Source organism: Psammomys obesus, unplaced genomic scaffold (assembly GCF_907164565.1).
Source record: "Psammomys obesus unplaced genomic scaffold, mPsaObe1.curated_primary_1811, whole genome shotgun sequence".
NCBI lineage: Eukaryota > Metazoa > Chordata > Mammalia > Rodentia > Muridae > Psammomys > Psammomys obesus.
This window is the reverse complement of record NW_026595981.1, coordinates 6,615,352-6,639,221: the sequence shown is the minus strand read 5'-3', so window position 1 is coordinate 6,639,221 and position 23,870 is coordinate 6,615,352. Positions and strand designations below refer to the sequence as shown.

At 47.6% G+C, this 23,870-nt stretch overlaps 1 protein-coding gene across 1 annotated transcript in view; it reads left to right on the top strand.

Annotated features, from left to right (window-relative positions):
- Asic2 (acid sensing ion channel subunit 2) overlaps nt 1-23,870 on the top strand; it is a 266,849-nt gene that overhangs the window by 180,031 nt on the left and 62,948 nt on the right. Inside the window, exon 3 of the mRNA XM_055619825.1 lies at nt 17,125-17,252. Within this exon, the coding sequence (XP_055475800.1) occupies nt 17,125-17,252 (128 nt within the window). The remainder of the gene's footprint in view (nt 1-17,124; nt 17,253-23,870) is intronic.

The window sequence follows — 23,870 nt, the reverse complement described above, 5'->3', positions numbered from 1 at the left end:
TCCATGATGTGTCCTACCTTCAAGTATGTTACATGATTTTTTGGTCTGTCCCTTCCCACTAAAACATAAGCTTCTAGAGATCTTGGATCTTAGATCTCATGGGACAGTAAATATTTGTTGATGGAGGGGAAAAAATCACTTGAATTATACATACTGTTCAGAGCCACAATAGGGAAGAAACAAGCATTAATGATCAGCTACTATGTGCCACAAACATTCTGTCTCCTGACCCTTTCCTGATCCCCTAGTAATGAGGTATTACAGTGCCCAAGTGAAACATGAAGAAACTGGGTCTCAGAGAGGTTGAGTGAGATCCCCAAGGGCTGCCTAGTTAAGTGGATAAAGTAGCTGAATTAAGCTTAAAACCACATCGGAAAGCCCAGAGCAACAGTGTTCCATCCATCAGATGCTTTTAATGTGCAAATTGTCACTATGGAAGTGCTGCTGAGAAACTGGCTCAGGAGGAGTGGTTTGGGTGATGTCTCTGGGAAATGGATGACACGTGGTAATAGGGTCTACGCAGCCCTCCTTTCTGCCTGCTCCTCTTTTCCCTCTAAGAGTGGAATCATTATGTTGAAGAAAGGGTTTAGCACGCTCCCCACATAGAAAAGAGACAAGAGCAGAGCGTCTCTGGTGTGTCTGGAGATGGAGATTCCAGTCTGTTTCTCTCCCTATCTCCCTATGGCCAACCCTAGTCCTCCCTGGGAAACACCAGGGCTCCAAGGAACCCAGTTTGAAAACCACTGCATGGGAGGTTGGTGAGATGGATTCATCAGGAAAGTGTTTGCTTTGCAAAAGTGAGGAACAAGGTTTGGATCTCAGAAACCATATATAAAATTGAATGTAGCACAAGCCTATTGTTTCAGAGACAGAGAGATGAGAAGCAGAGACAGGCATATCTCTGGAAGCCTGTAGTGGCCAGCTAGCCTAGCTGGATCTATGTAGGGACATTTCCAATGAGAGACCCTGTCCTACCTAAAAGGCTGAAGGCTCCTGAGGCATGACACCCAGAGCTGTCCTCTGACCTCCATGCATGTAACCCACACCCACATGGGCACCCATACACACACAAGCACACACACTAAAAATTCAAAGCAAAGCATTGGAGAGGAAGTGGAGGTTACTGATAGGAACATGTTCCTTGGTTCTATGGCTGTGCCATCTCACAGAGCGGCTCTGAATATCATCCCCATCCTTGTGGGATGGAGAAAGGGGCTCCCAATGGCCCAGGGGAGCAGCTAAACCTCAGAGCAGCTGCCAGTAGAGACTTCTGTATAAACACAATGGGCTGAACATTGCCCAAAGGGAAGAGAAGGAGTTTCCTTCAGTAAGCCCACAAGGACAGTGGCTGGAGCCACAGTGTGGAGATTAAAAGCAAAAAGACTGCTGGTGAGTGACCTGACCCTTAACAAGGCGATTCAACAAGGACCCCATCATTCCCACCAAAGAACCTCAGAAAGAGCTGCTAAATAAGATGCTATGCGGCTAAAGTAAAGTTAGGGGGCTCATTTAAAATCCAGGGAAAGAGTTTCAGGCACCCCAGGAATCTTTCTGTGTCCCCAAATAGCCACAGCCTTATGTCTCCCACCCCCACCGGAAGAGACACTGAAACAGATGGACTCTGGGCTTGGGGTAGTTGTGCCCAGAGACGACTGTGCCCAGAGATGACGGGGTGAGGTGCTAAATAGGAAGTCACAGGAGGAGTCAAAATCCTCCCTACTGAGAGGGGAACTCTCAGCCAGACTGCCGCGCCCACCTTTCAGAAGTCTGGGGATCCCTGGAAGGTGAAGAGACAGTCAAGACAATTAAGGGAGCTGAGACTAAATGACCTAGTTAGACCGCGCTTGTGTGACATCTCTTGTCACGTCCTCATACATACAAAGGAAAGCCTACACTGTTTAGATACCTCTTCACCAGGAAGGGACAACCACAGATCCAGCCATAGGAAGGATGTCACTAACTAAGGACCGAAAATCAAGCAAACAAAGACATGTGAGACAGAGAGTATTGCTAACAGCACAAGCTGTAGAGCCAGACTGCTGGGGTTCAAATCCCAGCTATGCTGCTTGTCAGCTGTGTGGCCTAAGGCAAGCTATTTAACTTCTCTGGGCATGTTTTATCACCTCTGGTCTGGGAATGACAGTATCTACTCTGTTGTGTTGTTAGAGAGGTTGAAATGTGGGTTAATACAAATGATAGGTTTTAAAAGGCATCTTGGTCCTATTAAGTAATGTATAGTATTTAATGAATGCAAAAAAAATAAATGCATGAAGCAGACAGAAGCACCAAAATGATTTACTTAGCATCCTCAGGAGAAAGAAGCAATATCACATCCACAGATGCACAGGGTGATACTAAAACAGGGCATGTGGGGAAGAAGAAGAAAGAGTGAAAATTAAAATATGATTGCATATATTAAAACGCAATCTATAAGGGGCTGGAATTTAGCAATTCAACCTCAAACGTGAAAGTTAAACGATCAACAGATGTAAATGGGAGAGGAATAAAAACATGAAAATTAAAGAATCAATCCAGAAAAAAAAAAAAAGAAATCCAGCATCTCTTTGGTAAGAGTTCTAGAATGACAGAAGTGAAGGACTGCGGAGGAGGAGACAATGGGAGGAAATGTTGCAGCCAGCCCCCACTTGAAAGATTTAACTGTCCAGTTTGCAAGATCACTGAGTCCTGGCTGTGGTGGGGACAAAGCACACAGGCCAAGACACAAGCTTGTAAAATCTAGGCTGGCAGAAATTTTAAAAAGGACATGGTAAGTGCTTCTGGAAAGGAAGAAAACAGTCGTCTTTCTGGCTTTAGAATCAGGTGACAGGATGGAGGGCATTCTGGAAGGGAGGTCACAGTCCTTCTTGTCCCATACAGAATTCTACACTTGGGAATGCAAATGAGGTGTGAGGGCAGAACTGGGTTCTGGGTGTGTCTTGGGTAGCTTTTTCTAGAAGTCACTGAAAGATGAGAGAATAAAGCCAGAGAGAGGATCCTGTGAGGTTCTGGAAACAGAGAATCTGACTGAAGGAGAGTTCCAGATGTGGATGGAGAAAAGTGTAGGTGTGAGTCGGCAGCTGTGGGCTCTGGGAGAGACCACATGTATGGATCCAGCTGCTGTCCTGAAAGGCATTTGAGAGTTCTGCTCCCACGCCAGAGTTCCAGGGAGAGGAATATGAAAAATGAACAAGCAAAGCACCAGGCCACACAAAACCAAAAGACAGGGGTGGGGGGCACTTAGAAACCTGAGATCACAACCATCTGTGGGGATGGGGAGATGGCTCAGTGGGTAGGGAATTCCTTCGAAAGCATGAGGACCTGAGTTCAAGTCCCCTGAACTCAAATAAAAAGCTGATTTAGTGGTGTGTGGCTATAATTCCAGTGACAGCAAGATGGGAGGTGGGGACAGGTGGGTCACTGGAGCTTAATGGTCATGACCATTTGATGACCTATTTAATGAAGTTCCAGGCCAATGAGAGACCCTGTCTCAAAAGGAAGGTGGAAGACGCCTAAGAAACAACTCCTGATGTTGCCCTCTGACCTCCACACATGCACCGTCCATCCACACACATGTACCCATACACACAAGAACACACAAACACACACTTTCTATGTTACAAGGCTGGACCATGAGCGACATTTATATTGCCGCAATTATGTAAAACATAAATACTGACTGAACCCAGTGACAGACCTGTATTCTGAGGATGACTGGAAAGCAAGCATACACAGATATCCAGTGTAAGAAACCCACACACTCATCCTCCATGGTGAGACCTTGGGAGAAAGCATGTCAAAATTGTACCACCAAGAAATAACAGTCAGGCAGTCGTTTGCCTGAGAAACAGGAACATGAACGCAAAAAAAGACGACAGCTCAAAGAGTGATCTTCAAGTCAGTGCCTCAGAGAAGTGGCACTTGTGGGGTGTTGGGGGTGCAGGGATGGATCAGGAAACTGATGTTTTGTTGTTGCCGTTTTGTTTTGTTTTGTTTTTTATTCAGTGCCTTACAGCACCATTTAGCTTTTAAAATTATGTACATAGACTGCTTTGATAAATATAAAAATTAAATTTAAAATAACCATAAATTTTTACCGTAGCTGGAAGGCCTGAGCAGCCATCAGGGAGAGCACGTTTACTAACCCTACCCCATCACAAATGGGACACAGCAGAGAATGAGACTGATGGTTGCCATGGTTTCTCCAGCATCTCTGGCTCCCAGTAAAAGACTCTTGTCATAGTGCCAGGTCCTCAGGACTTCCCAAGAATGAGAGGCGGCGTCTCTGGCCTGAATTCCGAGAGTCCAGAGCACAGTGGCATGCAGCCACCAGCTTACTCTCAGAGAAGAGCTTTGTGCTGGTGGGCATCTCCACGGGTGCCTGAAGACTCAAGGGCAACGATGCTATGAATTAGTTGCTCTGTCGGAGGCAGGCGTCTCTGAAGCAACCTGATTTTTTAATCATGCTGGAGACCTGCTAAGCATGATACAGAAAACATATATGATCTGGTTAGAGGTCCCAGCCAACCAACAACAGCCCAATTGAATACCCAGGGAGCTGAGGAAACTGTTCTACTCTTGGTGCTCATGTTTCCTGTTTAGTGAATCTTCACTGAGTACCTGCTATGTGCTCAGGCACCTCAGGAATACAGGCTAAAACCAGGCTTGGCTTTCAAGAGTACACAGTCTAGGGGCTTTCTGGGAACTACATATATGATTCTGTCATAGTGAGAAATCTTTTCATCTTGCAGCTTTTATATCCAATGTCTGAGGAGTGGCTAAGTCTTTACACTGTGTTCAGGGACCATGAATAGGTACCATTGGGTGCTATACTCACTAGAAATAAAAATAGAGAACAAAGGAGCAGGTGTCAATTCCAGAAGGAAGGAAAAGAATCTAAGGGGAGCTGCAGAGAAGACATGACCTTGGTTTCCCCATCTGTTAGGCAGTGGTGTTAGAGGAGGCTGTGGAGTTATGGGTTGCTGAAATCTCAAGTATAGGGAGAAGAATGTGTGCTAGGCTGGCTTCTAGGGAGAGGCCAAACCATTTGGTAACTAACCTGGGGTGTTTTGTCGAAATGTAGATGCGGGACTCAGAGGTGAAATACACCCATGTTGGGCTGCTCACCGTTGCCTGTAACTCCCAGGCGAGGCAACACTCTTCTCTGACCTCGTTGGGCATCAGCATACACATACACACACACACAAATGATAATAATTAGTATGACAGTTCTTATTAATGCGGGCCTGGAAGTCAGTCCTCAGCCAGAAGCCTGGGCTCAGCTGGGAGCTTGTTAGGCATGCAGAATCTTAAGACATGCCCTGAATCCTCACTGAGCCTGAGGGACTCACAGACACTCAGCTGTAGGAAGCTTGGGCCTAGACCACTGTTTCCCACCATGCAGAGGCTGCAGATGACGTGACAGCAAAAAAACTTCTCCTTATTAAAAAAGTAATAATTATCTTATTATCACCACATGTGAACACCTCCGTGATTTTTATATTCACTGATTGAGAAACTACTCAAACAGGGTTGCTATGAATTCTGTAATGCTTAGGATGGATTTTTAATTTGGTACACTCACCAGTCAATATGCTAGAAAATCCATTCAGCAACCTCATCAGACCTGACTTCCGCTGTCAAAATTTTCATAAATAGAATCATATTCATCCTGGCTGACTGTAATTTCAGAGACATGGGTTTCCCCAGTGGATTTTCAAAGGTGGCATCTCCCACACGCTGATCACCCAACCCGGTGATAAGCCTTCTTATCAAGTAGTTTATAATCTCTGGACCCAAACGCCCTAGGGAAAGGTGTTGTATTTAAAAATCCTTGGAGTAAATCTTTGGGTAGTGAAACTGAACTGAACTCCTTACCTGATGCACTCAGTGAACCCTGCTTTGCAACAATTCTGGTCAGCAGAAACGGAAGTGTAGGCTTAGTTGCCTGACCAAAATCTAACATTCGTATCTCCTTCCCCAACATGGATGTTTTGCCCTACATTATAGAAGGTGCTGTTTGATCCTGAGACACAGAGAGAGAGAGTCAACACATAAATAAAGAAAAGAGAGAAGAAAAAAAATATATTTAAGAAGATTGTTTTGGGTAACAGTTCAACAAAGTGTCATGCTTTTCCTACAGTATGTCCAATGGTCTTCAAAATAGTAGTGTTTTCCAAGACTCCTTGGTGGGGGCTGGAGCTCGCAGCTTTCCCCAAACTCTCGTAGCCACTCCATCGCACCTCCCAGATCACCAGTCATTCGTGAGAACACTGCATGTGTGGCCCTGGCCCTGGACAGACAATTGAAGCCATCCGGGGAGGGGTCTCAGTGTTGAGTTTTCTTCCACCAGAAGCTCCAGTAACGACAAAGTGTCACCTGGGGAGCAACGGAGCTTGTTGTTGCCCACCTCATGCTGGTTTGGGATTTTCTTACCCAGGGCTACTGCTTTCCCGGGTCTGTCTACTGGGAGAGGCAGAGAGAAAGGACAAGACACGCACCCTCCAATTTTAGACAGGCGTAGTATGGTTTCCTAATTTGGAAAAAGAAATCCACCCCATCTGAGTTGACATGACTTCTGAACAGCCGTGTCTATTTTTTTTTAAATCTATTTTTTCAAATGAGATGCAGTGAGGTTAAGAGATTTACACATCACCCTTGTCTTAGTTACTGCTCGATTGCAGTGAAGAGGCACCATGACCGAGGCAACTCTTAAAAAAGAAAGGCTTTAATTGGGGGGCTTGCTTACTTTTTCAGAGATTTAGTCCATTGTCATCATGGCAGAGAACATGGCCGCACACATGGCACTGGATCAGTAGCCGAGAGCTTTATATCTTGTTCTAGAGGCAGCAAGCAGAGAGAGCCCAGACCTGGTGTAGCCTTTTGAAACTTTAAGGCCCACCTGCAGTGACACGCTTCCTCCAACTAGGCTACATCTCCTCCAACCTGGCCACACCTACTCTGACATAGACACGCCTCCTAATCTTTCTAATTCTTGTTAACAGTTCCACTCATTCAAATATATGTGGTAGTCTATGGACTGCCACACTCCCCAGTTCACAGAAAGTTAGATCTAAAACTAACCCAGAATTCAGTTCCCACTTTGTTTTAGAAAAAAAGAAAAAGTGCAAGGTTCAGAGAGGCAATGTAATCTGTCTGAGGCCACACAGCTCTTGTGTCATATGGCTGGCAATCCAACTCAGATCACTGATTTCAAGGGCCACATTTCTGTTGGTGAGCCTGCCTGTCTCTTGCCAAACCTTGGAGCCCACTGATCCCTCAGGTGCCTACACAGGCACAGAGACCAAAACAATGCTTCTGGTTGAACTCACAGAGCATTCAACAGCCCCTTTCTACCTGGTCTCTTGAGTATCAGGGCTGGGACTCTTGTCCCCACCACGGCCACTGTTAAACTCTCATGGAGCTTGCCCTGAACTTAAAGATGAAAGGTCAGGAACTGCTAAGGCCATCATACGTTAAAAGATTCTCCCCTTCACTCCTGTCCAGCTTGGAGACCACGGACATGTTGTTGGGAGCCAATGAGGTCATACAGTCAATTGGTAAAGGACAGAGGGAGGCGATAGTCAAGACATTTGAATGCTGATGCTGCCTGGCTGTCACCCACTGGGATTCCCTGGCCACTCCCTCCTCCGTGAGCCTCAGCCTTCTCAGCTGGAAACTGCAAAGTTGGTTGAATTGATGAGGGTTCTTCTCAGACCAAAATCCTGTGTGGCCACAAATCCTAGGCTTGGGCCAGTTCTTGACTTCTTTGGTTTCTTCATCAGAAAAATGAAGGTAACATTTTAAAAGATGAATAAAATCCAGTGGAATGGAGACATAGGCAGCTGCTACAGCATGGCTGGAAAGAGCCAGTTGGTCTGTGAAACTCCAAAGCTTACTTTTCTCATGCCAATATTGCGGTTTATCCATCAGAGAGGAGGTTGAAAACTCAGAAGCTTAGGATCCTGTCCTACAAAGTCTCAATAGACCCACCAGCCCAGTGGAGAACATGGCCAGGGACACCAACAGGCACCAAGTGTCTAAGTAAAGCTGCACACAGAAAGGCAAAGGGCATGGAGGCCCAGGCTTGATTCTAAGTTGGATTTGTGTAGCTAAGTCATGCAACCCCTCTGAACCTCGGGGTACCCATCTGTACACTGGGGCTTACCTTGTGGGGTGCCTTTGAGGAATAAATGAAATGACCACCTGGCCACATCTAGGTCATTCTGATGTCCTTGTTGGCCTTGAGCTAGGTCAAGTGCACCTCATGTTCTCAGCATTTGAACTTGCTGTGCACACTACCTAGAAGGCTTTCCATGGGTCATCCCATAGCTTCTCCACTCCTTCTATTTGGGTTTATGGTACAAGTGCTGTGGCCCTAAGAACTCCCAGAACTCCCTTCCAATAAAGACATACTCAATCCTGTCCCCTCCCTCACTTCTCCTAGCACACGCCAGTCACACAGGCATGAATGACATCACATGTGTCCCTGTTTCCTGCTAACCGCCGCCCCCCACCATGAACATAGCTCCTACAGGATGAAGTTTCTACCTGCTTTGCTGCTGGACCCCTGCTTTTGGACCAATAAAAATGCCCACAGGAAGTATCGGGATCCCTAAATGGTCACATGTTAGTGGTCTATTAACATGACAATAAAGGAGCAAGATGACAAGTCCTAGATATTAGGCACTGAGTGGTAAAGGGACAGCTTGGAGGATGAAGTGGCAAAGACAGGTAGAGGCTAACCAAGAGGAGCTGAGGAAGGGCTAGCCCTTTCACAGAGAAATGGAGGATAGCAAATGACAGAACACAAGCCAGAAACACTGACTTGATGGTGACTGCGAGATGTTAGAGGCACGGTAAATGACTGAGTCCTTCCCAGCATCGACTCTGTCTTTAAGCCTCACAACGCCCCACTAAAGAAAACTTGTGACTCCGTAGCCATTTACAGATGGGGCAAAAGTGACGCTCCAGGAAAGTAAATAACCTGTGAGAGATCCGGCAGATAGATCTGATGTCACCCTGCCTAGCCCCAGACCTCCTAGCATTTCACCAATCATTCTGGGTTCTCTGTGGTTCTCACCCTCCAGGGAGAAGAACCCTGTATTTCTGCCTGCTCAAAACCCCTGACTCGCTCATTCGGTACAGAAGTGCACCATCTCAGGGGTGAGCCTCGAAGGAGCTGTGTGTAGAGGAAGGTAGGGAATTGATCTAGGCTTGCTTGGTGACAGAATCTACAGACAGACAGAGTTCATACGGCTCACGGATACGCTGTGGAAACCCAGCTGGCCCCTGCAGAGAGAGGGTGAGGTCTCTACCCTTAAGGATGCCCCCCGCAAATGGCAGTTCTTCTGGGAATGGTGGCCCAGTGGTAACAGTGCTGCCTCTCGGGGGTTAGGAGGAGAGGTTAATCCAGGACCATTGGTAGAAGATCAGGCAAAGTTAAGGAAAGGATCATGCAGTGTCTGGGACTGAGACTGTGGAGAGGCGTTACCCACTCCGAAAGAGGGGGAAGGAGCTTTCAGCGACAACAGGAGACTATTTGACACAAACCAAAATGGAAAAGAGAAAGCCTTCTTTGAGGAACTGCTTGCTTTAGGTTTGTCTGCGGGCATGTCTGTGGGCTTCCCGACTCATGACTGATGTGAGAGGGCACAGCCCAGTGTGCGTTCTGATTCCTTGGCTTCCCTCAGTGACAGATTGTAACTATAAGCCAAATGACCCCTCTCCTCCCCCAAGTTGGTTTTGGCCAGAGTACTTTATCACAGCAACAGGGAAACAAAGGAAGAGCAGAGTGGGAGTTCTCCCAATTGCCCGACCCTGCAAGCTGAGCTGTGGCCCTCTAGAGTGACAGGCAGCTGACCACAGAGAGCAGGCAGACAGGGGGTGTCCTAAGGTTTCTGTTGCTGTAATGAACACCATAATCAAACGCTGCTTGGAGAGAAAAAATTTGTTTTAGCTTACATTTCTGCATCTCGATCCACCATTGAGGGAAGTCAGGGCAGGACCACGGAGGCAGGAGCTGGTGCAGAGGCCACGGAGGAGTGCTGCTTACTGGCTTGCTCCTCGTGGCTTTCTTAGGCCACTTTTTCTTTTGACACTCAGGACTGCCAGGCCAGGGGGTGGCACTGCTCATAGGAAACTGGACCCTCCCACATCAATCATCTATCAAGAAAATGCCCCAGTCACCTAGAGGTCAATTTTATGGACACATTTTCTCAATTAAGATTCTTTCTTCCCAGCTGACCCCTACTTGCGTCAAGCCAGCACAGGGGCTGAACACCCCAGCCTGAGACTTCTGACCGATCCACTGTTCCCTGGCTGTCCCCCGCCTCCACAACCAGATGCCAGAGGGCAAGAGAGAACCCACCGTCAGAACCCCTAGGAACCCCGCAGGTCAGAGAGTGGTCAGGAGGCACAGGGGTGGGCAGCAGCTATCCTGCACAGGTCTTCCTTGCACTAGCAGACATCGCCTCTAGAGTGCCATCCTCCTGTCTCAAGCTGCCCTTGGGTCTGCCCCGCGCCCCTCGAAGTAGTCACTGTAATAAAGTCAGATTTGTCCAAAACAAGATCCCTGTGCAGCAACACATCCCTTGCCTGAGCCAGGAAGATTCCCTCCCGATTTTCAGAGCCGCTTTTCTTCCTCCTTCTCTCCGGTACTTATTTCCTCCTCATGTTTCCTGTAATTTGCAAAGATTAAAGATTTAAGCTTCTTTTATTGCCTTGTACTTTCCCTGCCCCATTATGCATTCTGCCCATCGCTCCTGCCTCCTCCCGCAGAGCTCCCAAATCCATTCTGCCTGCACAGAAAACACCTCCCCAGGTAAATCTCACCTTGTGTATGCTAGGCCAGGCTCCCAGGGCAGTCTGTAGGAGCGCAGCTTCTGCAGGCAGAACTCTGCGGAGCCACACTCCTCATGACTGAGCACGATCATTCACGTTAAGCTGTCTGGGGTTCAGTTCCATCCCGATTAGCCTGAGCTCCTGACGCTGTGCATGGGGGAGCTTTCCTTTTGTTTCTGATCTCTCACAATTTCTATCTCTGGGGGCTTTGAATCCTGGCGTTCGAGGATGTGTAAACCAATCCTTCACAGCACTGGGGCCTGCACTTCCAGAGAAGGTGGTGGTGTAGTTTCCGGTGGTGTGAGCACCAGCAGTTCTACCAGGGCAGTCACCCCCCAGATACCCCGCTCTGAAGGGCCACCAGCTCGGTGTGGTGCCGTCATTGCCACCTGGGGATTCTTGGAGTTTTTATTTGGAATTTATTTTCATAAGCAAATGTTGGCATTCTATCATTTTTACAGTGTTTTATCAACAAACGGCCCACACTGGCATTTTGTTCTATGCGTGTAGTCCCAGCTACTGTTGTTGTGGCTGTTAGGCAGGCTGTCCTACCTGTGGGTCCTCGGGCGATGGGATTTCCCCGTTCCTCCAGGACCTGGGTGGAGGCATCAGGTCGCAGAGCAGGGAAGAGCAGGCACAAGTGGAGGTTGGGTCTCCCACTCCACACTAATGGGGCTCTGCTCTGTGTCAGCCCTGTGCTGGGGAAGTTGGGGATCCGACAGTGAAGAATATACGCCTGGTCCTCACTCCCCATTCAGTCAGGCCCCCAGGGCTACATGACACCTGCTCACGCTGAACGAACCACACTCACAGTGAGACAGAAAGAGTGCTAGGTTAAAAATCAAGAGACTTTACGTTAAGCCCTGGCTACGCCCTTGCCCTGCCGTGTGATCTTGGGCAAGTCATTCCCTCTCTGTATTGTGTCACTGTTTCTTCAAATGTGGCTCAGAGGACCTGTAACAGAATTCTTGGAAATGAAGGTTCCTGGCTTGTCCCATAATGCCTGAGTCATCATTTCTAGTGATAGATCCTAGGTATCTCTCTCTCTCTCTCTCTCTCTCTCTCTCTCTCTCTCTCACACACACACACACACACACACACACACACACACACACACACACACGGGGGGAATCAAGGAAGGGAGGGAGGAAGAACACTGGGTGATTTCAGTGAACATTCTAGAACCTCAGAGGCAGGGAGTCTGCGGTCGTGTTTGTCTCTAACAAACTGCTTTGGTTACTCAGCTCTCAATAAGGTCCCATGTTCAGGAAATAATGAAGGCCAGGGTGAACAGACTAGCAGGGGCTGGAGGAGGCTGCCATTCACAGGCAACCTAGAGAGCCATCCACAGAAAGAGAGAGAAATAAAGCAGCAGCTCCAGAGAGGAACAGAAGCAAAATCTATCTAGAGACGTGGGAATAAGACCAGGGGCAGGGCTGGGTGAGCCGGGACTGCAGCCTGGTCTCCTCATGAATACACCCGTGTCTGCTGTTTGGTTCCACACAGAAGTAGCCCAGAACCCGTGTGGACAAGGGAAGTGCAGGGACAGCTGTTCAAGAAGGCAGGGTGTGGAGCGGCCGTCACTCTTGCGGCTCTGAGAAGGCTCCTGGTTGGATGATCCATGGCCACGCTCTCCACTAAGTCACCAACTACGTATGGCTCTACCAACTTGTTTCCACTAGTTAGAATGAAAGCCCCGGTTTCTCAATCATTGGAGCCACACTTTGTGGTTACAGAGCACGGTTGCTTTCTTGCAGAAGCTCCCTCTGCACAGTGCTGGTCTAGATGGGCAGAAACTGGGAGCTGAGTTGCCGGCTCCGTTCGCAAAGGGCCTGTGAGTCTGCCTCACGGGTGCGAGTTTGGCTCTCTAGCTCCCACACAGAAGCTGGGCAAGACAGCACACGTCTGTAAGCCCAGAGCTGACAGAGCAGAGACAAGTGGGACCTTAAAGTCTTTTGGCCTGCCAGCGTTGTCAAGTGAGTGAGTTCCAAGTTCAGCAGGAGAGTCCGTCTTTAAAAATTAAGATGGAGGACTGGGGTGCTGGCTCAGTAGCACTGCTCTTTCGAGAAGGCCCAAACTTGGTTCCTAGCACCCATTTTAAGCAGATCACAACAGCCTGTGACTGTAGCTCCGGGGGGAATCTACTGCCTCTAAGCTCCATGGGTATTTGCATTCATGTGCACGAACCCACATAGACACACACTCATGCACGTACACACAGACAAAGAGACAAAGACAGATTTAAAAAGGAACTTTAAAAAATAAGTTGGAGAGCAGTTAAGAAAGACACCTAATGACCATAGTGCATGCATATCTCCATGCACACCTGTGCACACCCACACATACAAACATGAACATACAGCATGAATGCAATGCACACACAAGGGGCTTGGGGTGGAAAAAGCGCCAAAACATCCATCTCCTGCTCCTCTCATCCATCCGATCTCTGTTAATGTAAAATAAAATGAGGTTGTTTTAGCTTTACTCTCGGCTACAGCGATTATTGCTTCTAGAGTAAACCAGGGCGTCTTGAAAACTCCTAACCCAGTCTGATTATTCCTGGCCAGTTCTTTCTTGTCAGGCTCCCCAGGCTGATTGTTTCTCCCCATTACTCATGGCGTTTCCAACAGAAAAGCTTCATTTCTCATTTCTTCCTGGAGGCCACAAGCCGTGTGTTGAGCCCGTCTTTACTGGCTAGGTTTCCTAAGCCCAGTTGTATAGCAGGCGAGCTTGCAGCTTCAACTAGCTGGAAACAAGTTTGGGCAGCCTGCCAGTTCCTTCCTAGGACTCCCTGATAGCACTCGCTTCCTCCACATCACGAGCATTCGTGTAACTGTAGAATCCCACCATGCTCAACTGCTTCCCCTGCCTCGGCTCGTGCTTGGGCTCCTCATCCCGTAGCTTCCGTAAGTGACCGCTGGGCACCCTACTATCGCTCAGTGTTTCCTTCCCGACCTAAAAATCTTCTTTGAGAATGCTAGGCCTGGGAGAGGCGAGAGGCTGGGGGGAATACCGAAGGGTTTTCTTCTCTTGAGGGATTGTGTCTCACCACGAGTGAGCACATCACGGTCTACGGGAGAGAGTGACACAAAACCATAGGTGAACAGGAGCCTGTGTGCTAGGTGTTTGGATAGTGCACTCATTGCTTTATATTGCTGTGAAGAGACGCCACGCTCAGTTTGTAGAAAAGCGTATTGGGGCTTACGGTTTCAGAGGGTGAGTCTATGACCATCGTCGTGGCACACAGCATGGCAGCAGGCAGGCAGGGATGGTGCTGGAGCAGTGAGTAGCTGGGGCCTTACATCCTGATCCACAAGCAGGATGCAGAGAGAGAGAGAGTCAACTGGGAATGGCATGGGTGTTTTGAAACCTCACATCCAATGCCCAGAGTGATACATTCTTTCCAACAAGGCCATACCTCACAATCTTTTTCAAACAGTTCAACTAACTGGGGACCAAGAATTGAAACCTGTGAGCCTATGGAGGCCATTCTCATTCAAACCATCACAGATAGGGCAAACTGGGTGAAGAAGCCTCAAAACAGTTGGCCCACAGGAAGGAGGAGGAATCTATTTATAGCTTCCCACGATTCCTGCCCAGTGTATGAAGCCCTGTCTGAAGCCATATTCTGGCAAAGGTCTGCTTTCCATGAAACCCCATATCAACCACTGAATGCTTTGTCTAAATCATGAAAGTGCTGCCTCTCTTTTCTCCAGTTCTCTCTGCCTGCTGGACCCTAAACCCATACAGCCTTGATGTTGGAGTCTGCTCCACCTCCAAACCACAGACCAATCCAAGTCTGCCTCAGTCAGTAACTGCCACACTTTCCACGGTCCTAATCTTCTGGTGGTTGCCACCGACCTTTTCTTCTCTGGCAGCTTCGGTGTGCCCCCCCAGCCTCCGACCCAATACTGATATAGCCTTCCTGCCTCTCAAATACTCGCCCTCCATCCCAAGCTCCCCATTTCTGTGTGTACCCACCCCCTCCCTAGTCTTTTCTTTTGAAGTATTTTATTTGGAATCTAGACTAGCCTTGCCCACTAGTAAGTAGATAAGCTTTAATTCCAGAGAACACACTCACTCATTCTAGGCGTCCCTGGGTGCCCTGGCGAAGAAGACCTCTAAGACCCACGGAGACAAGCTCGGCTCTGGGCATCAAGATGCTGCAGCCTGAGGAAGGAGACAGGCAGATAAGGGACAGTGACAGAGTGTGGCAGAAGCTCCAGCAGGTGGATCCGGAAGCTACAGCCAGGCAAGAGAGGTTGTTCTGGGTAGAGCTGAGGGACTGAGTTCCTCAAGGCAAATTCATTAAGGATAAAGCGGGCAGTGCAGAAGGACACTTGAGGCAGGAGATTTTTTTTTGTGTGTGTGTGTGTGTGTGTGTGTGTGTGTGTGTGTGTGTGTGTGTGTACAACAGGAACCAGCAACAGCCAATCCAGGCATCCTCGGGAGGGCATGACCGCATGTTCTGTGGAACAGAGCTGTGCCCAGAGCAAGGCTGAAAATGGAGAAGGAGGGTAGGGCTAAAGAGCCATAAGCAAGGGGGAGAGCTATACAAATCTGCATGTCAGAACCTCCTCATCTTCGCGCCGATGCCATCCCCTTGGAGGGTGATCCGCTCCACCAACAATGAGCACAAACTCACTGAGAAGCCAGGCTCTGCCTCTCCAGCCACTTTCTTACTGCCAAGGGCAGTTTCTCCCGCCCAAGCTGTCAGGCACCCTCTGCTCTGGCTGCCTATCTCCTGCAGCTCAGAGGAGGCTCAGGCACTGAAGCAAGCCCTGCTTTTTCGTTTCTAACGCTGCACTCTGTTTTTCTCTCCCTGACATTCTCATCTTCAACTCATGGCCCAGTAACGAATTTAGTAAATAAAATATAAGAGCTTCAGAGAATCTGTCCAGGAGGCTGGATGGGAGCGTGGTAAGGGATGTTACTCATCTCATAATCGCATTTTACAAATATGGTGACTGAGACAGAGAGGAAGCCTAATTGACTTGAATTAGATTCACATTCCTGCCATAACAGAAAACACCATGATTTTATTTTTCAATTCTGAGGTCACAGGCTGGAGAGCTGGCTCACTGGTTAAAGGCGCACACTGCTTTTCCAGAGAAAGAGCACCCGGCACCCACCGCATTCAAGTTAAAATCTCCTAAAACTGGATCTGAAACCTCTGCCTTCTGAAATCACCTGCACTCATGTGCACATAACACACACACACCTTAAAAATGATAAAAAAAAATAAGTCTTTAAAAATTATTCTTGCCAAGCTTAGTGGTGCCTTTGATCCCAGCACTTAGGATGCAGAGGCAGGCAAATCTCTGTGAGTTTGAGACCAGCCTGGTCTACATAGTGAGTTCCAGGACAGCCAGAGCTACATAATGAGACCCTGTCTCCAAAGACAGTCAGACAGACAATAGATAGATAGATAGATAGATAGATAGATAGATAGATAGATAGAGTAAAAAATAAAAGTTCTAAGGTGCAGTAGGGAGATGACTCAGTAGGTAAAAGTGCTCATGTCACTATGGCGCCATGCCTTCAGTTACCCAGAATCCTCGTGAAAGAACTAGGTATGGTAGTGTACACCTGTAACCCCAGCACTGTGGGTTAGATACGGGTGAATCTCAGGGGCTATCCAGCCTAGCAGAAATACCGAGCAGCAGGTTCGGTTAGAGATACTGTCTCAAAATAATAATTAATGATGATGATCGTGATATGGAGAGCAACTGAGGAAGACATCTTGACTTCAACCTCTGAGCTCCACAAGCTCCCACACAGGTAGAACATTCACACACACACCTTTCTAAAGTCAATTGTGAAATGGTCTTTCCTGGGCTTATAAAAACCAAAGCTGACAGCAAGGCTACACTGTATTGCTTTTGAAGGCTCTGCAGGAAAATCTCTGCCCCAGCTCTTTCCAGCTTCTAGAAGATGCATCCATCTTTTAGCTAGTGACTTCTGTCCCCTCTTTAACGTCAGCAGCATGATCTCTTTGCTTTCTTTCTCTGACTCTGGTCTCTGCCCCCTCTCACGAGGACCCCTCTGACTGCACTGATGGAACCTACACAATGCAGGTTGCTCTTTACCTCGGGATCCTTCCTGTGGCCCCATCTCTGTGGAGAGTCACAGGCTCGGGGTGCAGTGTTGCAGATGTGGAGCCGTTGTTCTTACCACAGGACCCCTTTACTGTTTGCTAGAGCTTCCCACCATCTCCAGGACCCCATGAGCATCGGCTTTCTCTGACCCACAGCTCTCTCTCTCTCTCCATGTTTGTTCTTTCAGAGGAAACGACGTTTGAAGCGGGAGTGAAGGTTCAGATCCACAGTCAGTCTGAACCACCTTTCATCCAAGAGCTGGGATTTGGGGTGGCTCCGGGGTTCCAGACCTTCGTGGCCACACAAGAGCAGAGGGTAAGTTCCCCATGCTCCCCAGATCAGGGGTCCTCGGGTTAGCCCAGCTACCTCAGAAGCATGTGGAGGACAAAGGAGATGCCCGCTTCTGGCTGGAACAAATGTCTTTCCCCAGAAATCAGGGAAGATGCTAACTTCTTCACCAGTTCTCCAGAACCTTCTGCTGACTCCTAAATCACCTGTGCAAGGAACATAACTTGCTCTTTTGTTCCACTGAATGGTTGAGTTTTCTTTTTTCCCCAGACATTATGCCACTCCTTTTTTATTATTTAATGTTTGCCTATGAACCTTAAAACAAACTGCTGAGCCAGGTTTCATAGCCTTATCATTTGTATTAATGAAATTCAAAGTGGCCTACAAAAGAAAAAGAACTCATCGCTCACTCTCCCTCCCCACTTAAGAAGTGTGAAGGCTTTTCTGTGAGCTTTCCCACCCACCCTTTGATGTAGTCCTGGGCAGAGCCCCACCCAGCCAGCGGGATCTGCGGAAAAGCAGGAGAGGGAAGGTACCATTCATGTCTAAAGTAGGTTTCACATCTCAGAAGGGAGACCTTCTCGGACTCTCAGTACAGAGGCAGTCTTGAAGCCAAATGGCAGAGAGATAAGCATGGCTTCTCTCTCCAACTTCCTGGATGTTTGTTGTCTGGTTTGCCTGGAATAAAGGAGATTCCCCAGCCAGACTGCCCAAGACAGTTTGCTGGTGAGGCAGAGTCGTGTGTGGTGGGCGGCAGAAATGATTACAGAGCATGAAGATATGACCACACGACTTAGCCCAGCATGCTGTTAGAGTTTGGTTCTGCTGTCATTTTTCACCTGGTACTGATTACAGCTCTTTAGCTACATTTTGAGTGACATTCTGAACTTAAAGCTGGTTTTAGATCCATCAGTAAATGCCTTATCTTTTTTAAGTCTCTAAGGAAATGTGAATGCTGCTGATCACATGCGTACCCTGTTCTGTGAATATGTCTGGGCAGTTGGTTAAGGCCAAGGTTAGCCTCTGCTGTAGCGTGTAGGAGTGGCATGGTGGCTTTGGGGCAGGAACACGGATTCTGGGAGGTTATCTACAGACCCCCAGAGAACAGAGAGTATTCCCGAGGACAAAGAAAGACTCAAGGTGGACAGCTGGACCATGTTTGGGGACTAAGGCTGTGACAATCAAGAAGGGTGAGAGTCTGGGTTGAGTGGCCATAAGCTTGGAATTTTACAGAGATCATTGGGATTTAGAGAAACAGTGAAGGAAAGGACTTGCGCAGTGTCAGAGAAGTGAAAAGTATAGAAACCCAAAGAGGGTGTGCCCTGTGTGAGAGGGTGCACTCCATGTGAGAGAGTGTGGTCCATGTGAGAAGGTGTGGCCCCCCCGTGCAAAAGGGTGGGAGCCATGTAAGAGGGCGTGGCCCGTGTGAGAGGGCGTGGCCTATGTGAGAGGGCGTGGCCCATGTGAGAGGGTGCGGTACATGTGAAACCCATCAAGCTGTGCTCCTGGAACTTATGGAATTGGGGATCCTAGAGCCTAGGAGACTAATCCCCATCAGTCCTCGGGTGTAGCTAAAATAAAGGGTTCATTCAGCCTTTTGCTTCTCCTGGGTGACCCTTTCAACCTAAAGTTGCCCTAAGGATATAGCCACGAGCTGTTGGAAACCATCAGTGTTCGTTCAAGCCTGCAGATGGAGAACCAGTGAAGAGGCTGGAATGTGGTCATGGAGAGCTCCCTCAGCATTCCTTTGTGCAGTGGGCACAAGCTCATGAGGCCTCAAGGAACCAAGCATGGGTTAGACCAATAGATGTGCCGGGGAATTCTGGGATGCCCAAGAGGATGTTTGTGACTTGTTCTCCAAGGCAAACCTGGCTCGGTGGTTTGCTGGATATGCCTACCACGGCTGGAGCAATAGCACTCTGGGGTCTACCTTGTTCCAGGTGCAGCTGTTCCTCGGCGCTTGCGAGGTTCCTTCGGTACCTTAGCTCTCCACAAAGTTGAAGAGGTGAGCATTCAAGGAGGCTGCTGTTGTTGAGCAGACTGAGAGACATGCTCATTCTCCCCTGCTCACCCTCTGTCCGTGACTTGGAGGAAAAAATTCTGGGCTGGGTGTGAAGTTGGAGCTAATGATTCCTCAGGAGCTTGAATCAGTGTTTCTCTTGCTAAGATGACACAGAGGGGCCTCCCCATGGTGAGAAGGATAAAGAAGAAAAACCTATTCACAGCATCCAAGGACAGAGTGGCTGTTTGTGCTGAAGGGTATTGGTGGCGAATTCAACCTCATTCATTTCAGTATTTCTCTGCTTATTACAGCTAATAATAAGATATTTGTTAAACATTTTACAGTCTTCAATGCATTTCCACATCATCTTGCTTCATCATTTCATTCATATTAATGGAGAAATACAAAAACACATCCCAGAGCTAAATCTAATAATACATTATGTTTACATGTATAGAATAGAGCATATTCACAGGAAATAAGACTTGAAGGAAATAAGCCAAAATACTCACAGTGGGGCAATTATGAATGATTCATTTTCTTTTCCAGCATTTTATGTCTTTTATAACCTGGCTTTGTTTTATTTATTTGTTCAGCAAATATTTGTTGAGTGGCTACTTGGGGAGAGGGGCAATAAGAGGGTGGGGAGGAGTAACAAGCCAAACAGACCAGGCCCAGTTTCTGCTCCAGTTTCTGTACAGGTGGGTGTTTGTTTTAACAACAGGGAAAAAAGAAAAATCTTGTTAAGCCACTTTAACTTGGTAATCAAGCCTCAGCTATACATTTTCTTTCTACCAAAGGGACCCTGGTGCTCAAGCACTGAATCTCATGGACGGCATGAGATCCAGATGACATTTTTCTTTCTCGTTTTGTCATTTCTGAAATGGGAGGTTTGTGTTGGGGGCTGATCGTGTCCCCCCACGACAACGGGAAGTGATCCTCTTTCTCGATGATAATTGTGTAAATAATCTGTGGCACACGGGGAAATACGGCAGCCACATCCCTCTCAAGCCAAGATTTCATCAACACAGAGTGCAAGGAAACCTTCAAGGAGGCCAGAGGTGGCGAGACAGTGTGGAACAGAGAGTCCATTCCTGGAAGGTCCGTAAGATTCACACTAGAAGGACTGACTCCAGAGCACAGGCCCTCAGAGGGTTTTGTGACTGGGAGGTGCCTGTGCTCTGAGTGGGAAAGTCCTCTCCTACAGTAAAAATCCTCCCACCCACACATAATTACACATATGCATTAGTATTTGTTTATTTATTTATATTTATAGCGTAATCACAAAAGAACATGCTCTTGGGCTAAATACCAAAGCGAAGATTGCTTTTCTAAATCTGCATTTGCCTTAAACCCAATTAAACAGAGGTAGGTCCCTGCCTAGAAAATGCTTCCTTGGATAGCTCGGCTCTCCAGGAGCCCCTGAAGTATCCTAGAGCCTCCACCACCAGAGTCAGACAGCGGGGTTATATCTGGAAGTGCACGCAGAACCCTGGTGACTGAGTAAACCTATATGAAAGCACCAAGCTATCAAACAATCTCCAGCACTAGCATCAAAGGCAGAATCCTTGTCAACAACTTCAGGCCTTTGCTAATTCTGCTGTGACTGACAAGCATGTTTTCCTATCAGAGGGCTAGCACCCTTCCTCTTTGCTTTGGTATTTAGCTGTGTTTCCAACATATGGAAGGAAAACCCTTGAGGTTCACGAGAAACATTATCTGTCCTCCTCCACTCCCGGAGAGAAGGGCCCAGCTGCTGGGTGGGAGGTGCCTACCTCTGGCTTTGTGACAGCTCTTCTCGAACTTCAGAATTCAACTTCCTAAGTGCCTTTCAAGAGAGAAGACTCATTTGTCAACCTGACAGCCAGCCCATGGTCTTAGTAACTGCTTCACAAGTCCCCATTAGAAATGGAGGCTTGCCCAGTTGTTGTTGTTTTGGTTTTTTTTTTTCCTTGTTTTTCAAAGCAATAGAGAGAATTTATTACACATGTCCTCCGTGACTTCCAAACCACCAAAGCTGGAGCCTAATAAACATGGCAGGATCCAGTTCCACTCCACTGGGCACTGGGAAAGTTCCAGAAAGAGAGACAGCTTGGTGTGAGGCTACTCCCTGTACATCCTGAGGGTACTCTGTTTCCCACAAGTAGACCTAAAAGAAGAATCAATTAAGCATCCACCAACTTAGCTACTTAATCACTATTACCATGCATCCCCCAAAGTAGAAATAGCTCTAGATTTTCCCCCAGGCTTTCAACATATTTTTTTTTTCCTATACAAAATGAGCTTGTTTTTCTCAACAAGTTAACAGCAAGGAATGAAGGAGGGGTGAGGAGGGTCTCTCAAAGGAATTGTCGATTAACTACGATGAGCTGGGTACCATGTCTGGTTGTGTTGGAAGACTCCCAAAAAGTAATATAAATTATGCTCATTTATGACAGATAAAATCTTGTGTGTGTGTGTGTGTGTGTGTGTGTGTGTGTGTGTGTGTGTGTGTGTGTAGGCGAGAGGTAATTTTGGATATCTTCCCCTGTCAATCTCCACCTTATTTTGAAGACAGGGTCCCTTACTGGACCTGAAACTCACTGATTGGCTAGGTTGGTGGGACACTGAACCCACAGGATCCTCTTGTCTCTGCCTCCCAGCACTAGGTTTACCAGCGTGGACCATAATGCCCAGCTTTTTACGTGGGTGCTGGGAATTCTGAACTCAGATGCTCATGCCTAAGCCCTGTCTCCAGCATCTACTCCTCAGTCTTTATCTCATCCCCATGTGGATGATGGCCATACCCTTTCTGTGACACTCCTGACCATTCTTGTCTTCTCTCTACCTTCTTGCCTCTTCATCAGTAATTCATGCTCTCCAGAATACCTACACTGGGGGGATGTTAGGTGTATCCCTAAGTGAGTTCACCCTCTGGCTAAATGTCTTCCCAGAACCCCAGACCCAATGATGCAATCGCAGTTCTTTACTGGAGTTCCGTGGGCATTACCCTAGGATTCCCGTAGCTATCTCATCAGAGTTCCCAGATACTTCCCTTTACGTTTCCAGAACCGTCTCCTTAGATTTGTATAGACAACTTCCTTGGAGTCCCCTGGCCTCAAGTCAACTGCCCCAACTAAATTCATTCTCTTCACATGTTGCCAAACCTACACCCCAAATTGTTGTGTACCCTAGATTCTCCAACCCTACAAATGGCCTGAGGACAAATTCCCATTTGCTAGATTTCAGTCTTGTTCTTCATCCGTAAATTAGGGATAATGATAGCTCCGATACTACGTGAGTTCAAACAACGTCTCTAGAATAGTTCTTGGTATACGGTAAATGTCCAATAAATTCTAAATGTTTTTGTCCCCACCCTGGGTGCAATTTCAATTCAACGTTTCGCTTGGACGAGAAACACAGCTGCCTCTCGGTAGTCCCCCTCTTGCCATCCCACCCTCTCCAGCCCACCCCTTGCATTGACGTGATCCTTCTAAAGTACTCCTTGCAGCACCCCCCCCCTCACTGGCCACAGGACCAAGTGCAGGAATCTCTTCCCAGACCCTTCCAGGCCTGTCTTCCTTTCCAGCAATATCTCACTCCACTCACCCCACCTCCCACAAAATGCACCAGCACTGAACCTTACCCTGTGGGTTTACCGCTGAGTGTCACACCCTCTGTCCCCTGTCCTGCTCATTTCTCCACGCCTTATTTCCTCCTTGGATGCAGGCGGAGGGGAGGAGGCCCAGTGTCTATTGATTCACCTACTTTATCTTACTCCTGAGACAAGTTAATAAATCAGAACCTTCCTTGCTTGGGTCCTGCCGGCCAGGGCCGTGTTATCTTTTGATTCATGAGCAGCTCATCGCTATCTGAACTCCCAAATGCATAGTGTTTGGTTTCTGAGGTTTGTTTGTTTCTTTTTAATAAGAGGTAAGAAAATCTGTCCAGGACACTTCCACACATAGGTCAAAAGCTGTCTTTCTCTCTTTGCCAGCTGGGGAGGTGAAATAGTAATCAAAAACAAATTTCTTGGAGATGCCAACCACAGTGAATGAAAGAATAGGAGCAGTCATCTGGCTCTCACACTCCCTTGGCAAGGGCAGAGGGGAGGGAACCTGAAAAGACATCTCTTTCTTGTCCCCCTCCCCTCCTTCTTCAGGCTCCAAAACCACTTACTGAGTTTTGTTTCTGTTTTGTTTTGTTTTTGCTATCAGGGCTAAAGAAGTCCCTGGCTTTGTTTATGTTGTGACAACCAGGCGGACAGCCCCAGTAATCATTTTCTGTGGGCTGGTAAATCTTAGTGTTCCTCTGCTAGATTGTTCTGCCCCCAAAAGCTCCTCCAGGCTCCCACCTGCTAAAATACCACACTCTCACACCAGCAGCCAACTGGCTATCAATATAAGTGTATCTAATCACACAAGCTATGTGCATGTCTTGTTCCATCCAATGGAAGAACACTCTTGGAAGACTAAGCTTCTATAGTAAGACCAGAGGCCAACACTGTATACCGATAAAGGAGTAAACAACAGAGCTCCATTGCTTCAGTGGTTTCTCAGAGCCGGGCAGCTGTTTCTCTCAAAACAAAAACAAACAAACACAAACAAAATGTCATCCTGAAATAAAAGTCATCACTCTCAACATGACCTGCTACTCGTGTTAAG